The following is a 15,605-nucleotide window of genomic DNA, read 5'->3' on the forward strand; positions in this document are numbered from 1 at the left end:
AAATTTCCCCACAAAAGGCAAAGGTAGCATCCAGGGAACTGTACTCAAGCGATACTCTCTGACACTCTGTTCTCAACGTGGCCTTACTTGTTCAGGTCTGCTGCCACCCAGGACCAGCCCCAAATGCAGTCTTACAATTATTTCCTTTTCAAATAGTGGAGGGGACGACACCCACTCCTGCATGAAGGTCAAAGAGCAACTTGTGGAAGCTGGTTCTCTCCTACCACGTGGGTTGAGGGGGGTTATCGGCCTTAGAGGTGGCGGTGCCCTTACCTGCCAAGCCATCTCTCCTGTCTAGTGCATTCTTCACCCACGGCCCTTGTGTTCTGGCAAAGGCTAGGTGTGCTGTATGCAGCCATGTCCTCTAGATTACCTGCTGTGACAGAGAGGCTAGTGATGGATTCACCCATGATCAGTCTTCACAAGTTCCCTTTCCTGGTTATGCGTGTCAGTAAATGAGTTGGCTATTCAGAATACCCTAGACCAGGTAACAAGTGTAATGTCCAAATTGTTAGTCCCAAGAATGCATTCATCTTTAATTTTCAAGTTGCCTGAGTTCTTTAAAATAGCAGTTTTTAAAGGTGATTAAACAGTTTAAATATTTTAGAATGTCATATGGATCTTCAATTAAAAGCCTTTCTACTCAGCTAAACCACCTTCTTAGAAAGGGACTAGTAGATATTTATTCTTTAAAGTTGGCTTTATTATTTCATGAATTAGCAAGATAAGGAAGTCCTTTTGAAAACATGAGGAGAAACCCTACATACATTAGTAAGCTCTTAAACTATTGCAGGGGCTGAGTTTTAAATAAGTTGTCACAGAAAATGTCATGTTTTTGTGGAAACGTTTTATTTATTTAAAAGAAACATTGTAAGTATACCTGCCTCACTCTTCCAGAGCAACGCAAGTGTGTGCCCAGGACTCAAGTAAGGAACACAGTGCTCTAGAACCACCTTTAACCACTGACACACATAGCCCATGAAAAGTAGGAATGGACGATCCCGTTACCAAACGTAATGTGTAAGAGTAAGCACACACAATTCCATGTTCATGAAAAAATAGAGGATTAATCAAAATATTTTGTTCAAAAATATGAAATTCAAGTTATATGGGAACTGTAAGCATAAAACATAGTGTATAAACCAAAGGACTCTTCAATGGTCACTTCTAAGAACAAATTAACTTGAGTTAAAAAGTTAAACTCACTTAACTTCTCTTTTCCAAAGTACTTCAAACCGTGACTACTGAGACTAAAATCTGACCCATTCCAGAACCCTACAGCCCTGACCACATGCACGTGTGTCTGAAGACCTCTGCTTACAGACCTAAGCAGGCAGCCAGTCCAGGACAGTGAGAGTCCAAGTCTAGTCTTTAACTGTGTTATCTTCCCTTCCCTGCACTGCTCTCATCTCGTCTCTGGAGAATAAGCAGCTTGTGGCTGCACACTCCCGCGGAGACTCACCCAGCCTCCAAACAGTGTGGCCGGCACTGGTCCCCTCCCTCTGACAGGAACTTATGCCAGGCCTCACTCCTACCTTTGGGCTACAGGAGTAACATTCTAAGAGCGGCCAGACAACCTGCAGTATTACTGCAAAAAGGGGAGATGTTTCCAGTGAATGCTGCTTGGTCACCTTGACATCAATTAACCATCTAAATAAAGCTTACATTAAAAGCTAGAAACCAAACTGCACACAGACAACCTTAGGAAAACGCAAAGGAAGTAATCCCACAACCGTCAAGTCTCCTCGTCTACCCCACGCCATGGAACTCATTTCCCTGTAAACACCCTAAACATCCACTTGGGTTTCCCTTCTGCTGTCAGAACAGAGCGCACTCGCTGGAACCAGTGTGCGGGAAGCTGCGGGATAGACAGGCAGTTTTCAGTCCACTTTACCCATCAGGCTGGTCTTCCGTGGTCTCAGTTCGCACACCTGAAGTGATGGACATCTCTGGAGAAGGCTGCTGGGGGGAGCTGCCCTGGCTCCCTGCTGAGGGGGTGGGCAGGGAAGGCCCCAGACACAGTGGAGTCCTCCTCAGCTTGATCACTCGGTGGGGCGGAGACTTCTTGTCAGAGAGGAGCACCTTGGCAGGCGGTGGTTGTGTGGCTGGGTTCTCAGCACTCTGGGCGTGAGGGGAAGCAGGAGCATGCCCGGATGCCCCAGTGGCCACAGGGCACTGGGCTGCTTTTCCATAGCTGCCTCTTCGAGACCGGTTTGCTGTGGCCTGAGAGGAGATCTGGGCAGCACGGACAGGCGACACTCTCACAGAAGCAGAGTTCTTGACTTTAATTTGGGTGCTTGTGGAAGGGCCCAGAAATCTGACCGGCGTAGGACCGGCCTTACAGTTCACACCTTCGTCCTCTTCACCGAGGGTTAGCAGCCGCCTGGAAACACAGAAGCACCCCGTTTCAGCACTTCTGCTTTGGAGAGCACTAAAGATCAAGTCTCCAAAGTTCACATTCAGGCTCAACAAGAGGCAGTGAGTTTACAGACAGCAACCCGTCTCCTCGCTCACTCTCACCAAGGACAACTGAAAGGAAACGCGTTTACTGGAGACTGCTTCCATGGCTTTACAAACTGTGGCTTACAGTCGCACGTATTTCCACCAGGGAGTCTGGGTGCTGGGCAGGAATCAGACCACACACCACTCCGTTCCCAAGGGCTCTGCGGGGACCCACAGGGTAACTGAGAATAGGCAGTGCTTTTTACACGCTTAACAATAACAAGAGGGAGTCTGCAGCCCGTGCTGACACAGAAAGGCCTGCAGGGCCTCAGGAAAGGGGCTACTAAATGGTACAGCCGTATTTGCCGGCCACCATTGACAGCCCAGAGTCTGCATGTCATAGGACACATTTGGGGTCCTGCTACGACAGTCAAGTCTACTCTGAAGCTAGATATTTTTAATATGAAAAGTATCGAACACATTACCCAGAGAGTCCTGAACTCAATCAACAGCCTAAAGGAAAAACATTGCCAGAATTGACCTTAAAACTCCTGACCGTCCTGCCTGCTCTGTTCTGAGACACGCCTGAACACACAGGGAGCAGGGGCCTCCCAGCGCACTTCCTCTCCACGGTATGGGTGCTAGAGGCAACTACAACATGGAGAACACTTGTCCTTGGAATTGGAATCGTAGTCAGGTTTTATGAAAATTTCCATACATAGCCTAGAATGCTACTACACTCAACTTTAAAACCTCACTGAACATAAGTATACATGGCTTTCACTGTCTTGTCTACCATCAACGATGCTTCCTAAAATCCCAGAGAAAAGATCACTGACAAAGAAGGTCACCATCAGCCACTCCCACCTGCTTTGCTCCTGCCTCTGGTAACTAGACTCTCCACGAAGATACAATCACCGTTTGAGTAAAATACTTCTTTGTTTGGGGGACGCTGCCAGTAGGGTATGCGCCATTATCCCTGGTCTCCGCCTACAAGATGCCAACAGTAGGGTATACGCCATTATCCCTGGTCTCCGCCTACAAGATGCCAAGAGTAGGGTATACGCCATTATCCCTGGTCTCCGCCTACAAGATGCCAACAGTAGGGTATACGCCATTATCCCTGGTCTCCGCCTACAAGATGCCAACAGTAGGGTATGCGCCATTATCCCTGGTCTCCGCCTACAAGATGCCAACAGTAGGGTATGTGCCATTATCCCTGGTCTCTGCCTACAAGATGCCAACAGTAGGGTATGCGCCATTATCCCTGGTCTCTGCCTACAAGATGCCACAGGAGATTTCAAGTGTCGAGCTAAAGACTCTTCACTACTGCCAATAAAGCCCGATCTCACGTCTGTGGGGAGACAGCAGCCCCAGGGTCAGCACAGCCCTTACGGTGTCTTCTCCAACAACAGCATACGGCACATCCACAACTAGAGGAGAATCCCCTACCTTCCCACAGTTGTGGTAACTTTACTGACTGAGATCATTACTTCACTGACATGTGCAATACTTGTGTAGGTGGCTAATAAGCTTAGTGAAGTCAAGAGTTATTTGTGACGTGACAAATCATAGCGGCTCCAGTTTTAAAAACACAACAGAATCACAGATAACCTCTTTCGGATTGGGGCCATATGATGCAGGCTTCCATGCAACGGCTGCTCTTCCAGAGTCCAGCACTCTATCAGCTCATGAGGCACACGCCAGTAGCTTACACCTTGAAGATAGAAAGAGAATTAAGAGCCACGGGTCAACACTGGCCATCCAACACTGCGCAGCAGCTGTCTGTAGCTTGCTCCTGTCAGGTGACGAATGGAGGTGCTCACAGCAGGAACAGGAGCTCGCTAGCCCAGGACAAGGAGCTGACAGCCTGGAAAGAAGGGGCCAGAGGAAGAGGGAGGGGAGGACAGGCCAAGGCTGGAGGGAATGAAAGAGATCCCCCATTTACTCTGACTTTGTGTTTGGGGGGTTGAGTGCACAGTATAATCTCAGCACTTGAGAGGCAGAGCAGGATAGTCCCAAGTCCCAGGCCAGCCTGAGCTACAGCAGAAGAAGACCTTGTCTCAAAATGGAAAGAGAGAGGGAGGGGGGAGAGAGGGAGAGAAAGAGAGAGGGAGGGAGAGAGAGGGGGAGAGGTACACCCGAGTCCAGGAACCGGAAGAACTGCACTGTACCTTTTCCTTCCCAGGCATCGAAGGCGTCCATCATTTTCTTCAGCTCGGCCACCGAGTAGTAGCTCCAAATGTACTGAACGTTATTTCCCGCCTCTCTAGAAACATTCAGAAATGTAATGAAAATCTACTATTTATGTATGGATGTGTCTATTTATATCCAGCTAACATAAGCTCAACAAATACTTGATAAGCAAGTTACAAAACATCAAAGCACCATGCTGTGACCCTAAGCTTCAAGTGTGCACTCATAGGACACACCACAGTCTGATATAAATTTGATCTCCTTTTCATGGTATTCTGTCAATTCCGCAATACGAAGATACATCAATATATTTTTACAAATATATACATAGGCATAGTGGCTCATGTCTTTAATCCCAGCACTTAGGAGGCAGAGGCAGGCGTTCCAGGCCACCCAAGGCTATATAGTGAGAATTTGTCTCAAAAACAAACAAAAAGACACCAAAACAAAACCTGCTAGCTCTAATTGAAAAGATCCAACTCTGATGCCATCTTCCTTGCATCAGGCCAGGCGTTTGGGTGTCTTATGCAGAAACACTACTGCCTGGAAAGGATTCTGAAATGAAGAAAGCAAACTCACATGGCTATGAGTTAGTGACGAGCAGGTGACCAACTTCACTCTCCCACAGAACATAAAGAAGACAGAAAATATGTTAAGTGACGTTACTGGTACAGTAATACTGCAGGGACATAGTAAGACGACAACTGTAAGAATTTAACATGTCCAAGTCATAGAAGCTTAGCCCTGAAAGGGACACAGAGTGGGCCTCGACTCCAGGCTGGCGCTGGCCCCACACTGTGGTTCGGAGAGAAGTTAGTGTGTGGCTCTTCTGCTCACTCTGAAGGCCCAGCACGGGAGCCGAGTGACTGAGAACCTGTGTACCAGAGTCTCTGTGCAGAGGCTCCAGAGCAGATGGCCCACAGCCGAGGGCTCCGTGCCCTGAGTCAGGCACAGTACTTCACAGTAGTGATCCCTAGAAGGGCTAAAAGAGTCACACTTTACTCCGTTCTTTTTCACGCTGGATCTGAACGCACCTTTTGAAGATGCTTTTGCTGTGAATCCTTCCGCCCAGCTGCTTCTCGATGGTGTCTGTCCCATCGGCCTTTGTGGCGTAGACACCAATAATCCTGCTCTCACAGCTGGCACCAGATGTGTTCAGATAGTGGAGAACCCAGACTGTCGGTTTACTGCAGACTAGGCCGTATGAATCACAGAAGTCTGTTAAAGCCTAAAGCAAATATGTACATAAACTGAGATTTAATTATGGAACACAAGATATATGTGCTATATTACTTACATGTAAAGCTAAAATTTGAGCTGGTCATAAAGAGAAATAAAAAGATCATCAGTTCTCACTTAGTCTATAAACATAAATGTAATGAATTAATTGGAGGGAGGTATTTTTTGAGAGAATACGTTTCCAAACAGAGTTTCTCTTTACATCTTCTTGACTCGCCACCACCACTTTTAATTTTAGTCTTCATTTCATAACTAAAAGTCAGTTCTCATTTCCTCATTACAACGCCTTCTCACACTTCTCACTTAGCCTCCGTTTTTCTTTCTATTAGCTGGCTCCACAACTGGTCCTTATTTCTACTCCAAATTCCACCTACGGCGTAACCAGATTAACTTGTTCTTCTACACTGTAAGGCTGCCATGGCGCGGCCCCAGCGTCTGAACTCGTCAGGCACTTACACGGTTAAGTCACTCGTTCATTTGCACAGTAAGGACCCACTGTCTGCTGAGTCCCCTGATGATCCTTAGTGTCTGAGAGAGCAGGCACCATGAAAATGACACCTGCCGCTACCTCCTCAGTAATGGAGCCAGGGTCCTCATGCGGCCGGTGCTTTCATTTAATATGGCTAAATACCTTCCCTATTGATCTTTAACATTATGTGTGCACCTATGAGAACCTGAAGGGGAGGGGATTTTGGGCTGCACTCCCAATGACCAACCACCCGTCAGTTTGCCCTGAGCCAACACCAGAAGCTCAAGCCCAAATCAGTGCACAGCAACTTTCAGGACCAACAACTGACAAGAGAAATAATTTTCTTATGTGCTAAACAGTCACAAATACAATACCTATTAAAAGGACATGATAACAAAGTTCTCAAGTCATGTAAATATCTTTAAAATGTGAAGTAAAATAAAAACATCTTTTAAAAAAGATTTGCTGATCTCAAAGTGAATTCGGCATGTCTTCATTTACAAGCTGCTACACTAAGTCAGGTAAGAGCTTTTTATCATCAGAACAATTCTTATAAAAACAAGTTATCTTAGTAAATAAAATAATACCACTACACCTCATTAATGATAGTATTTCTTAATTTAAAAAGAATTTCAGAAACCAAGTGTAGTGGTGTGTACCTTTAATCCCAGCACTCAGAAAGCAGAGGCAGGTGGATCTCTGTGAGCTCAAGGCCAGTATGGTTTACAAAGCCAGTTCTAGGGCAGCCGGGCTACATAGCGAGACCCTACCTCAAAATAAAAATGATTTCAGAAGAATAGTTCTATCTAAAAGAATGAAAAGTGTTACATCTTCAGTGGGGTATATAACAAAGCTTTTTTCCCTAGAATTAATTTTGGCCTTTCAATATGAGGAGGAATAATTAAGAAACGTGTTCAAAAATGATCACAAACTGCCTCATGCTCGGTATATGTGACATCGCAACTATGCAGAATAATATACTTCTTTGTGCATAATAAACATGTATTTTAAAACTTGAGAAAATGCCAAGACCTTTTTAAGTTCTATATTTGACCTTAAAGAATATGTCTCCATTTCATTGGCCAAGTGGTCAGACAGGCTGTACGGATAAGGGATGCCAAAATAATCAGCCTCTTCCTGCAGGGCGGCTCGGGTCTGTGCATCCGAGGGAAGCCGCACTTCTCCGTGGAGATAATCCAGAATGTACTTAAACAGCTGTCCATCGCGGTCGATGATACACGCCCCTAGAAGACAGTCCGAGACAGTTGGGCAGAGCCGTCAGCTTTGGTTCTCGGCCCCTAAAGGACCCACAATCTCAATGCTCCAGGTCTCAGCCACACACATCAGCTCACACACACGTGCACAGCTGGACCAAGCATGGAGCCCAGCATTGACTCTACGGTGGCTGCTCTGTCAACTATAGGACAACGGCTTCTCCAGGGAAACACATTGTCTTCCCTGAAGAACACAGAGAAGCTAGTGTACGATCAGCCTCAGTACCATCACCCGGAATGCCACAGGAAAGCATCAACTTTCTAAACACAGGCATCCCCATCACTAGGTCAGGGTTGGCCTTTTCACCAACTCACCTCTTTGTTACCGTTCAGAAGCGGCACCACAGACTTTAGAAACTGCTATTTAATCTCTCTATGAATCTCCACACAGTCCTAGTGAGCTCGGTAATTAGTGGGCTAATATAATATGTTCTAACGCAACTAAGAAAATCAAAAGAAATTTACAATAGAGCCCCGCTTGGACAAATATTCACACTCATGCTCCTGGCTTTGCACGTTTACCGGATTCATCTGTTTTCAGAGGGAAACGCCCGCTGAACATGGATGCCAGCATGGAGTCCTTAAAGCGGCACAGAGAGTCCCGCCGGGCCGTGTAAATGTAGCCGCCCACGTTCAGACGAAGAATATCGAGCAGCTCTTCTGCCTGGGGGCCTGCCATCGCTCCCTTGGACGCCTAAAGTTTGCCGGAAGCTCTCACACACTTCGAAATGATCACAGTCGTCCCAGACTTCTGTAAAAACAAAGGACAAATATCACTGACCTTGCTGAAAATAAATGGATAAGATAAATATAGTTTAATGTAGTTTAAAGAGATTCTATTTCGTGTGACAGGAAAGACATCTGCAATGCACTACGCTGGGGAAATCTGCATCTGAGGATTTATAAATATTCAGCATTATAAATCACAGCTGATAAAATAACTAGAGATTATACAAGGTAAGGCACAGTCAGGCACATGGTTGTGATCTCTGGCACTGGTGTATGTTTTTAACAAGTCCAAGGAGAGATCCCCAGATGGTTCTCTGGACAGAGGAGAGGGTGCCTGAACCGGCCTTGGCGCATAACCATACTGATGAATATTTTGCATATCACCATAGAACCCTCATCTGGCAATGGATGGAGATGGAGGCGGAGACCCACGTTGGAACACTGGACCTAGCTCCCTAGGTCCAAATGAGAGGCAGAAGGAAAGAGAACGTGAGCAAAGAAGGCAAGGGCAGAGGAAACCTTCATCCGATGTTGGATGGCAATACAGACAGAGACCCATACTGGAGCACCGGACTGAGCCCTCCACGGTCCAAATGAGGAGCAGAAGGATGAAGAAAATAAAAAAAGTAATCAGGACTGCGAGGGATGCGAGCACCCACTGATACAAGGGGACTGATATAATGAGAGTTCACCAAGGCCTGTTGGACTGGGACTGAACGAGGACGTGATCCAACCAGATTCTCTGAATGTGGCTGGCCCGGAGCCTTTCTGAAAAGCCATTGACAATGACACTGGGACTTGCTTCCTCTGCATATACTGGATTTTGGCGATCCAGTCTGTTTGGACTCTCACCTTCCCTGGACCTGGAGGGAGGGGGGAGGAACTTGAACTTCCCACAGGGCAGGAAACCCTGACTGCTCTAGGGGATGGAGAGGGAGGAGGAGAGGGAGTGGGGGGAGTGGGAGGGTGTTGGGAGGAGGGGCTGAAATGGAAACTTTTATAATTTAATAATAATAAAAAAAAAACAAGTCTGAAGATACCATCTAGACTGAAGAGATGGGCATATAACACAGGGAACAGCGGGGGTTTTACCAATTACAACCTCTGGTGCTCGGGCCAATCGATTATCTTAATTTTCTTGTTTCCTTGTATATAAATTGGTAACACATAAAAGCACATGGCACAAACTTCAAATGCAGCAAATGATGAATTCTACATGGTGACACAAATTTCCCATAAGGTACACGCTGGGGAACTTGAGACAAACACTGAAGATAAGGAACTACCAATAACAGTAACCCTGAAATTGTAGCTAATTATATAACTAAGCAATGTATCTTTTATTAACTGGGATCAGAAGTGTACTTACACCATGGGCTATTTACACCATGGCTCATGGTTGAGATCATGTGACTTTTCTTGCAGAGGACCTAGGTTCAATTCCCAGCACCATATGGCTCACGACTGTCTGTAACTCCAGTTCCAAGTGATCTGACGCCCTCGTCTGGCCTCTGCGGTCACTGCGTGCACATGGCGCACAGATATAGATGCAGAGAAAATACCCACATACACAAAAATAAATAAAATGTCCAAAAATGAATTCTACTTATACAAGTAGCCAGACTTCTCTAGACCTAAGGTGACAGACAGCTTGTCAGTCATCCGGCTCTTTCATTCTAAAATGGACAATGCTTTGGGGACACTCTTGTATAAGTTTCTTTATCCATTCTGAAGATTGTTCACAAATGACCACGGTTCTCTACGAAATCTGAAATGGGCTGGAAACATGTACTCTCGCCATTAAGAATCCCAAGTATCTAAACTTTCATAGAAAGTCTTACAGTGGCTGCCAAACTCAATATATCCACGCCAATTCAGTTTTACTAACTGACCAACTGAAACCCTTCCCCAGAGACACCAACTTCACCAAAACCAATAAAATGGGAGGAGACCACTAGAGCCTGAGGAAGGCCAACCAACGAAAAGCATTAGGAACCAACAAGGTTCTGTCTTCCAAAATCCAGTTACTTGTAGTGATATTTCATTTGCATTTTAATAAACAAAGCTTACCTGAAGACCAGAACGCAAAACAGACGCACTAGTCAGCCGTACAGGCCAGGCAGTGGTGGTGCACGCCTTTAATCCCAGCACTAGCGGAATATAAGGTGGGATGAGACAGAACTTGCTCTTTCAGTATGAAAATTTCAAAGCGCTTTCTAGTAGCTGGCTGCGTTGCGTCTCTGATCTTCAGGTTGAACCTGGGTTTTTATTATTCACGCTACACTTACTGATGCGACCTCTTGCTGCCTCAAAGTCCCAGAGCTGCATTCCAACCAGTCCTGAAACACAGAACAGCCACAGCACGGTTGCTGTCCACAGTTACCTGCTCCCTACCATCCTATTTTTCCTGTTCCTAGATAAGTCTCACTTATCTCTTGCAAGATCTTTCCGTGCAGAGTTAGAATCCTTGCACAGATAAATTTCATGGCATGTGTTTAATCTCTTCTTAGCCCCTCCCATTCCCCCTAAAACTCAAGAAAGCAAGGGCAGTGCCGTTCTCGATAATCCCATTGACTGAACGCCTACTGTGTCCTAGACGAAGAGAACTAGACAGACATTACCTAATACACAGAAAACAAAACTTGATCATACAAGAATCCTTGTCCCTACCGACAGATGAGAACACTGGGCAACGGATTCACTGGTTTGTGCTGCAGCCACACAAACTTGCCTGCGGGTAAGCCGTTAAACCAGAGATAGATAACCCAGGGCAGCCGGGTGAACCTGGGGGATGCACCCACAGTCCACCCCACCCCCAGGGCTCCTGCTTTCGGTCCTGCCCTCACTATCAGCTGCCCAAGGCCGGTCCCGGGGATGGCGTGGCTCGGGTGCACGCCCTGAGGCCTCCTGTGGTGTGAAGACCCTCCGCACCGAACCGGCCACGGCAGGATTCAGACAGCCTGAGAGGCGGGGGATCGGCGGATCGGGGACTCCACTCGGAGGAGCACACTTCAAAGGGATCAGGGCCCTGAACCCAGCCGGACAAAACAGGTCGAGGCGAGCGGGCGAGCAGGGGTGTGTGTGTGGGGGGAAATCATAGGCCCTGGCGGGGTCTTCCTGCCCCGCCAACCCCATCTCGGTCCGCGCAGGCGCCGTCGCATCGGAGCGGCCGGGCCTCCCTCGGGACGCCCCCAACGCTTCGGGGCCCGAGCCCCGCCACCCACCCGGCGTCCGGGGCCTCCACCCCGGCGGGCGGAGCGGAGCGGCCACCGCCTACTGACCTGCGGCCGCCCGGGGCCGGACCCGGAAGTGAGCCGTCGTCGCCCACGCCGCGCGGCGCCCCCGTGCGGTCCCGACGCGCAGTGCGCCGGAAGGGAGGAGGGGGGAAGGGAGGCCACGCCCCGTGTTCGTCCCGCCCCCTTGGGGCGACTACGCCCCCAAAACACCATGCCCCGCCCCCGACTCCTCTGATGGAAAAGGAAAGGTACCTCCATTCATGAATCTATAACTTGGGTGTTGTCGTTTGCATAGGGCGTGGCTTGCAAAACTTTTTGCACCCGGTATTCTTTAATTTAGTCTGTGTCAACTGTCAAAGGCGGTAGTTGGTTTCTAGAGATATTTTGTTATTAGATCTTTAGAAATTTCGTAACTCAGAATAAGGTGGGAGTTTTATTCTTGTACAGGAAGGAAAACTCGGGGGGTGGGGGAGCAGCCATTCATTCAACAGTCTTGCGCACCTCGCACTGCCTTAAGTCCCTTGCAGAACTATTTAATTTCTTCTTAATAAACCCTGCAGAAGTCATTTCCCCTTCCCTCTGCCTTGTGCTACGAACAAAGTATTTCGAGATGAATGAGACAGTCCTGTGTGCCAGGCATTCCACCGCATCCAGGCTGAGCCCCTCAAGTCTGCTTCCTTAGGTCTTAGGAAAGAAGCCAAGGAGGAGGAAGGCTGCTGTCCCTTCACCTTTGAGGCGCCTTGGGAGACAGGAAAGGTTCGTTCAAGCGCTATGATTTCCCACAGGGTAGGGACCGGACCCTGAGAATGGACCACTGTCAAGACTGCACATGACTTTACGACTTTACTTTCTAACACTTCCCAGCGCCTGGTGGAAACAGCTGGGGGTGGTGGTGTTTTGGTTCAGAGTCTCCAAAGTGGCACTTCGCCACCGCAGGGACCACAAGGCAGGGCAGAACAAGTTCACATTTTGGGATGAGAAGACCAGGTTGCGCTGCTGGCTTTCCCTTTACTCATTTATTCTACCAAGGGTTCCAACCCATGGAGTGAGGCCACCATGTTCAAAGTGAGCCCTTTCCTAACACTTCCTCCTCTCTTGGTGTGTCTGCATAGACACGGACATAAGTGTGCATCACCAATCATGTCAGGAAAGGATTTCTGAAAGTATTGTAAGCATGGCTGATGGACTCTGCTAATGTGGTTTGAAGACAGACATAGACAACAGAAAACTGAATGCGCATCACAGCAGCCCAGCTTTATACGGAAAGCAAAATTAAAATTTCACACTGCACGGGTCATGAAAATATTCTTCTTCAAGACACGCAAGTTTTGTTGTAGCACTGAAATATGTAATATCTATTCTTGGGTCATGGGCCGCCTCTGTGCCATAGTTTGTGGGAGACACAGACACTAACGACAGTCCTTAGGGAGAGTGATAGCTACCTCGGAGTGGCGTCAGGGCAATGTTGGGTTGAGACCAAAACCTGAATGGAGAGTCCCTTACTGATACGGGAAACTTCAAGCAGGACAGAAAACTAGAGGCAGGAGCTGATGTAGAGGCCACAGAGCGGTGCTGCTTACTAGCTTGCTGTCGTGTCTTTGCTCAGCCTGCTTTCTTATAGAACCCAGGACCACCAGCCCACAGATAACACTACCCAAGATGGCCTGGGCCCGTCCCATCAATCACTGAGTAAGAAAATGCCCTACAGCTGGATATTACAGAACCGTCTTCTCAATTGACGTTCCCCTCCTTTGTGTCAAGTTTAAAGAAAACTAGCCCAGACTCCTATCATGATGTAAGAAACATACAGAACACCAAACAGACTGGACCAGAAAAGAAAGTACCCTTAGTGCATAATAATCAAAACACTAAACTTACACAATGAAGAAAGAATATCAAAAGTTGCAAGGGGAAAAGACCAGGTAACATATAAAGATAGACCTATTAAAATCATACCCGACTTCTCAATGGAGATGCTAAAAGCCAGAAGGGCCTGGATGGATGTTCTACAGACTCTAAGAGATCATGAATGCCACCCCAGACGACTATACCCGCAAAATAGTCAATCAGTACAAATGGAGACAATAAGGGCTTCCATGAGAAAACCAAATTTAAGTGGTATCTATTGATAAATAAATGCAGGCCTATAGAAGGTGCTAGAGGGAAAAGTCCAACCTAAAGACAGTAAATGACAAATGGACAGAGAAGGAAATCAGGGAAACCACGTCTTTCACAATGACCCCACATAATATAAAATATCTTGGGACAACTCTAACTAAGCAGGTGAAAGACCTGTCTTAAAAATCTTCAGATCATTGAAGACGGTATCAGAACACGGAAAGAGCTTCCATGCTCATGGGTCAGTAGGATTAATACGAAAAAAGAAAAAAAAATGGCCATCCTACCAAAAGCAATCTATACTTTTAATGCAGTTCCCACCAAAATTCCAAGACAACTCTTCATGGATCTTGAGAGGACAGTTTTCAACTTCATATGAAAACACACACACACACACACACACACACACACACAAAACTCAGGATAGCTATAGCAACCCTGAAAAATAAAAGAACTGAAGATGTCACCATCTTAGATTTCAAGTTGTAATCTAGAGCTACAGCAATAAACACAGCATGGTATTGGCACAAAACGGACCTATTGATCAATGGAATCAAACTGAAGACCTAGACACAAATCCACATACCTGTGGACACCTGATTTTTTTTTTTAATAAAGAAGCAGGAAACACACATTGGAAAAAGACGGCATCTTCAACCGTTGGTGCTGGTCAAACTAGATGGCCATGTAGACAAATCCATGCCCAAAACTCAGTTCCAAATCGATCAAAGGCCTCGACATAAGCAAGATACATTGAGTCTGATCGAAGAGAAAACGGGGCATAACCTTTAACTCACTGGCACAGGAAAAGACTTTCTGAAGAGAACATCATTAGTGCAGGCATTGAGATCAACAATTAATAAAAGGGCTCAAGGGTTACATCTCTTCCATGTAGCATGGGTATCCCCAGAACCCATGTAAATAACGGGTAGGTGTGACAGCCTACATGTACTTGTAGCCTCAGAAGGTGAAAACAAGGGGTTCCTGGAAAAAAACACACAGCAAAACAAACACCATCCCTAGCTGTGTTGCAAACCCTGGACTCTGGATTTGATTAAGAGACCTGCCCCAACGAGTAAGATAGAATGGCAATTGAGGGAGATTCCTGATAGCGATCTCAGCCCTCTACATGCACCCATGCACACGCATGCACCCACACACATGCAACCACACATGCAACACCACACACACACATCCACATAAGAAAAAAAGCAAATGAAGACTCCTAATCTGAGACTTGCCATTTAATGTGTTCTCTGCTCATAAACAATCTTACAGGGCAGCATTTCTCTAGAATCGACCTGGAGGGCGCATTGGAAGGTTGATGCAGCTGTTATCCAGAAGGGCCAAGCTACATCTGGAGCGGGACAACTTGGAAGCATCACCCACACCCACACGGCACTGGTTTTATCGGTAGAGGAGACACAAAGATGAGCGGGTCAAGAAATCTTATGCCAACGTCCCAGAAGGCCACTGGGGCCAGGCCTGGCAATGTGTGGCAGGATCAGATTCCCTGCAATGGGGCCCCAAGGATCCATTCACTTCATGATGCTAAGATACCAAGACCATAGGGCATCCACCTAAGAAAGTACAGCACAGAAGAAGCCAGACCAAAGAGAGATAAAGGGGCCAGGGCTGGCCACAGTCCTTGGAGCACAGGAGGCTCCATCCCAATCCGCAGATGTCCAATGCAGAACCATAAGCTTTGGTGCTCGCCAGTCTCGCTTTGACTCTATCCTTCACTGCTATACTCCTTTGTATGTGGAAGTATGTAACATGTTTATTGATGTTGTACAAGCTCACAGGTAATAGATTCCCATCTCAGAAACCACTCTGCGCTTACCCTTTGGAATAGCGATGAAACTGTTGCGGATGGCGGGGACTTTGACGTTGAACGGAATG

General features: G+C 47.0%; 1 protein-coding gene and 1 long non-coding RNA gene across 8 annotated transcripts; one reads left to right on the forward strand and one right to left on the reverse strand.

The window, feature by feature from the left end:
* Positions 1–830: 830 nt before the first annotated feature.
* On the reverse strand, positions 831–11,719 carry Kctd18 (potassium channel tetramerization domain containing 18). Of its 7 annotated transcripts, none has more exons than XM_085684158.2 (7): positions 11,631–11,719; positions 8,143–8,371; positions 7,379–7,590; positions 5,673–5,866; positions 4,617–4,711; positions 4,057–4,159; positions 831–2,383 (listed from the first exon to the last, which is right to left on the reverse strand). In XM_085684158.2, exons 2-7 carry the CDS (start codon positions 8,297–8,299, stop codon positions 1,891–1,893), a joined length of 1,254 nt encoding a protein of 417 aa, XP_085540284.1. In that variant the 5' UTR covers positions 8,300–8,371; positions 11,631–11,719; the 3' UTR covers positions 831–1,890. The 7 variants fall into 7 exon arrangements, with proteins under 7 accessions (XP_085540284.1, XP_085540286.1, XP_048312069.1 ...); XM_085684160.2 differs by having other exon boundaries at positions 11,574–11,645; XM_048456112.3 differs by lacking the exon at positions 11,631–11,719 and adding an exon at positions 11,281–11,420.
* LOC125414249 (uncharacterized) lies at positions 11,261–15,534 on the forward strand. The gene is made up of 2 exons (XR_007236206.3): positions 11,261–11,400; positions 14,982–15,534. It is a non-coding gene; the product is annotated as an uncharacterized LOC125414249 (long non-coding RNA).
* The last annotated feature ends 71 nt before the right edge of the window (positions 15,535–15,605 follow it).

The sequence above is a fragment of the Myodes glareolus genome, chromosome 27, assembly GCF_982192425.1.
Source record: "Myodes glareolus chromosome 27, mMyoGla1.1, whole genome shotgun sequence".
Lineage (NCBI taxonomy): Eukaryota > Metazoa > Chordata > Mammalia > Rodentia > Cricetidae > Myodes > Myodes glareolus.

Bases quoted from the DNA above. Each gene is read 5' to 3' on its own strand.
- Kctd18 (XM_085684158.2), bottom strand. From the start codon at position 8,299: ATGGCAGGCCCCCAGGCAGAAGAGCTGCTCGATATTCTTCGTCTGAAC. The intron at 7,591-8,142 runs GTAAACGTGCAA...ACTGTCTTCTAG, and splicing joins TCTGAAAACAGATGAATCCG to GGGCGTGTATCATCGACCGC. The intron at 2,384-4,056 runs GTTATCTGTGAT...CTGTGTTTCCAG, and splicing joins ATGGCCCCAATCCGAAAGAG to GCGGCTGCTAACCCTCGGTG.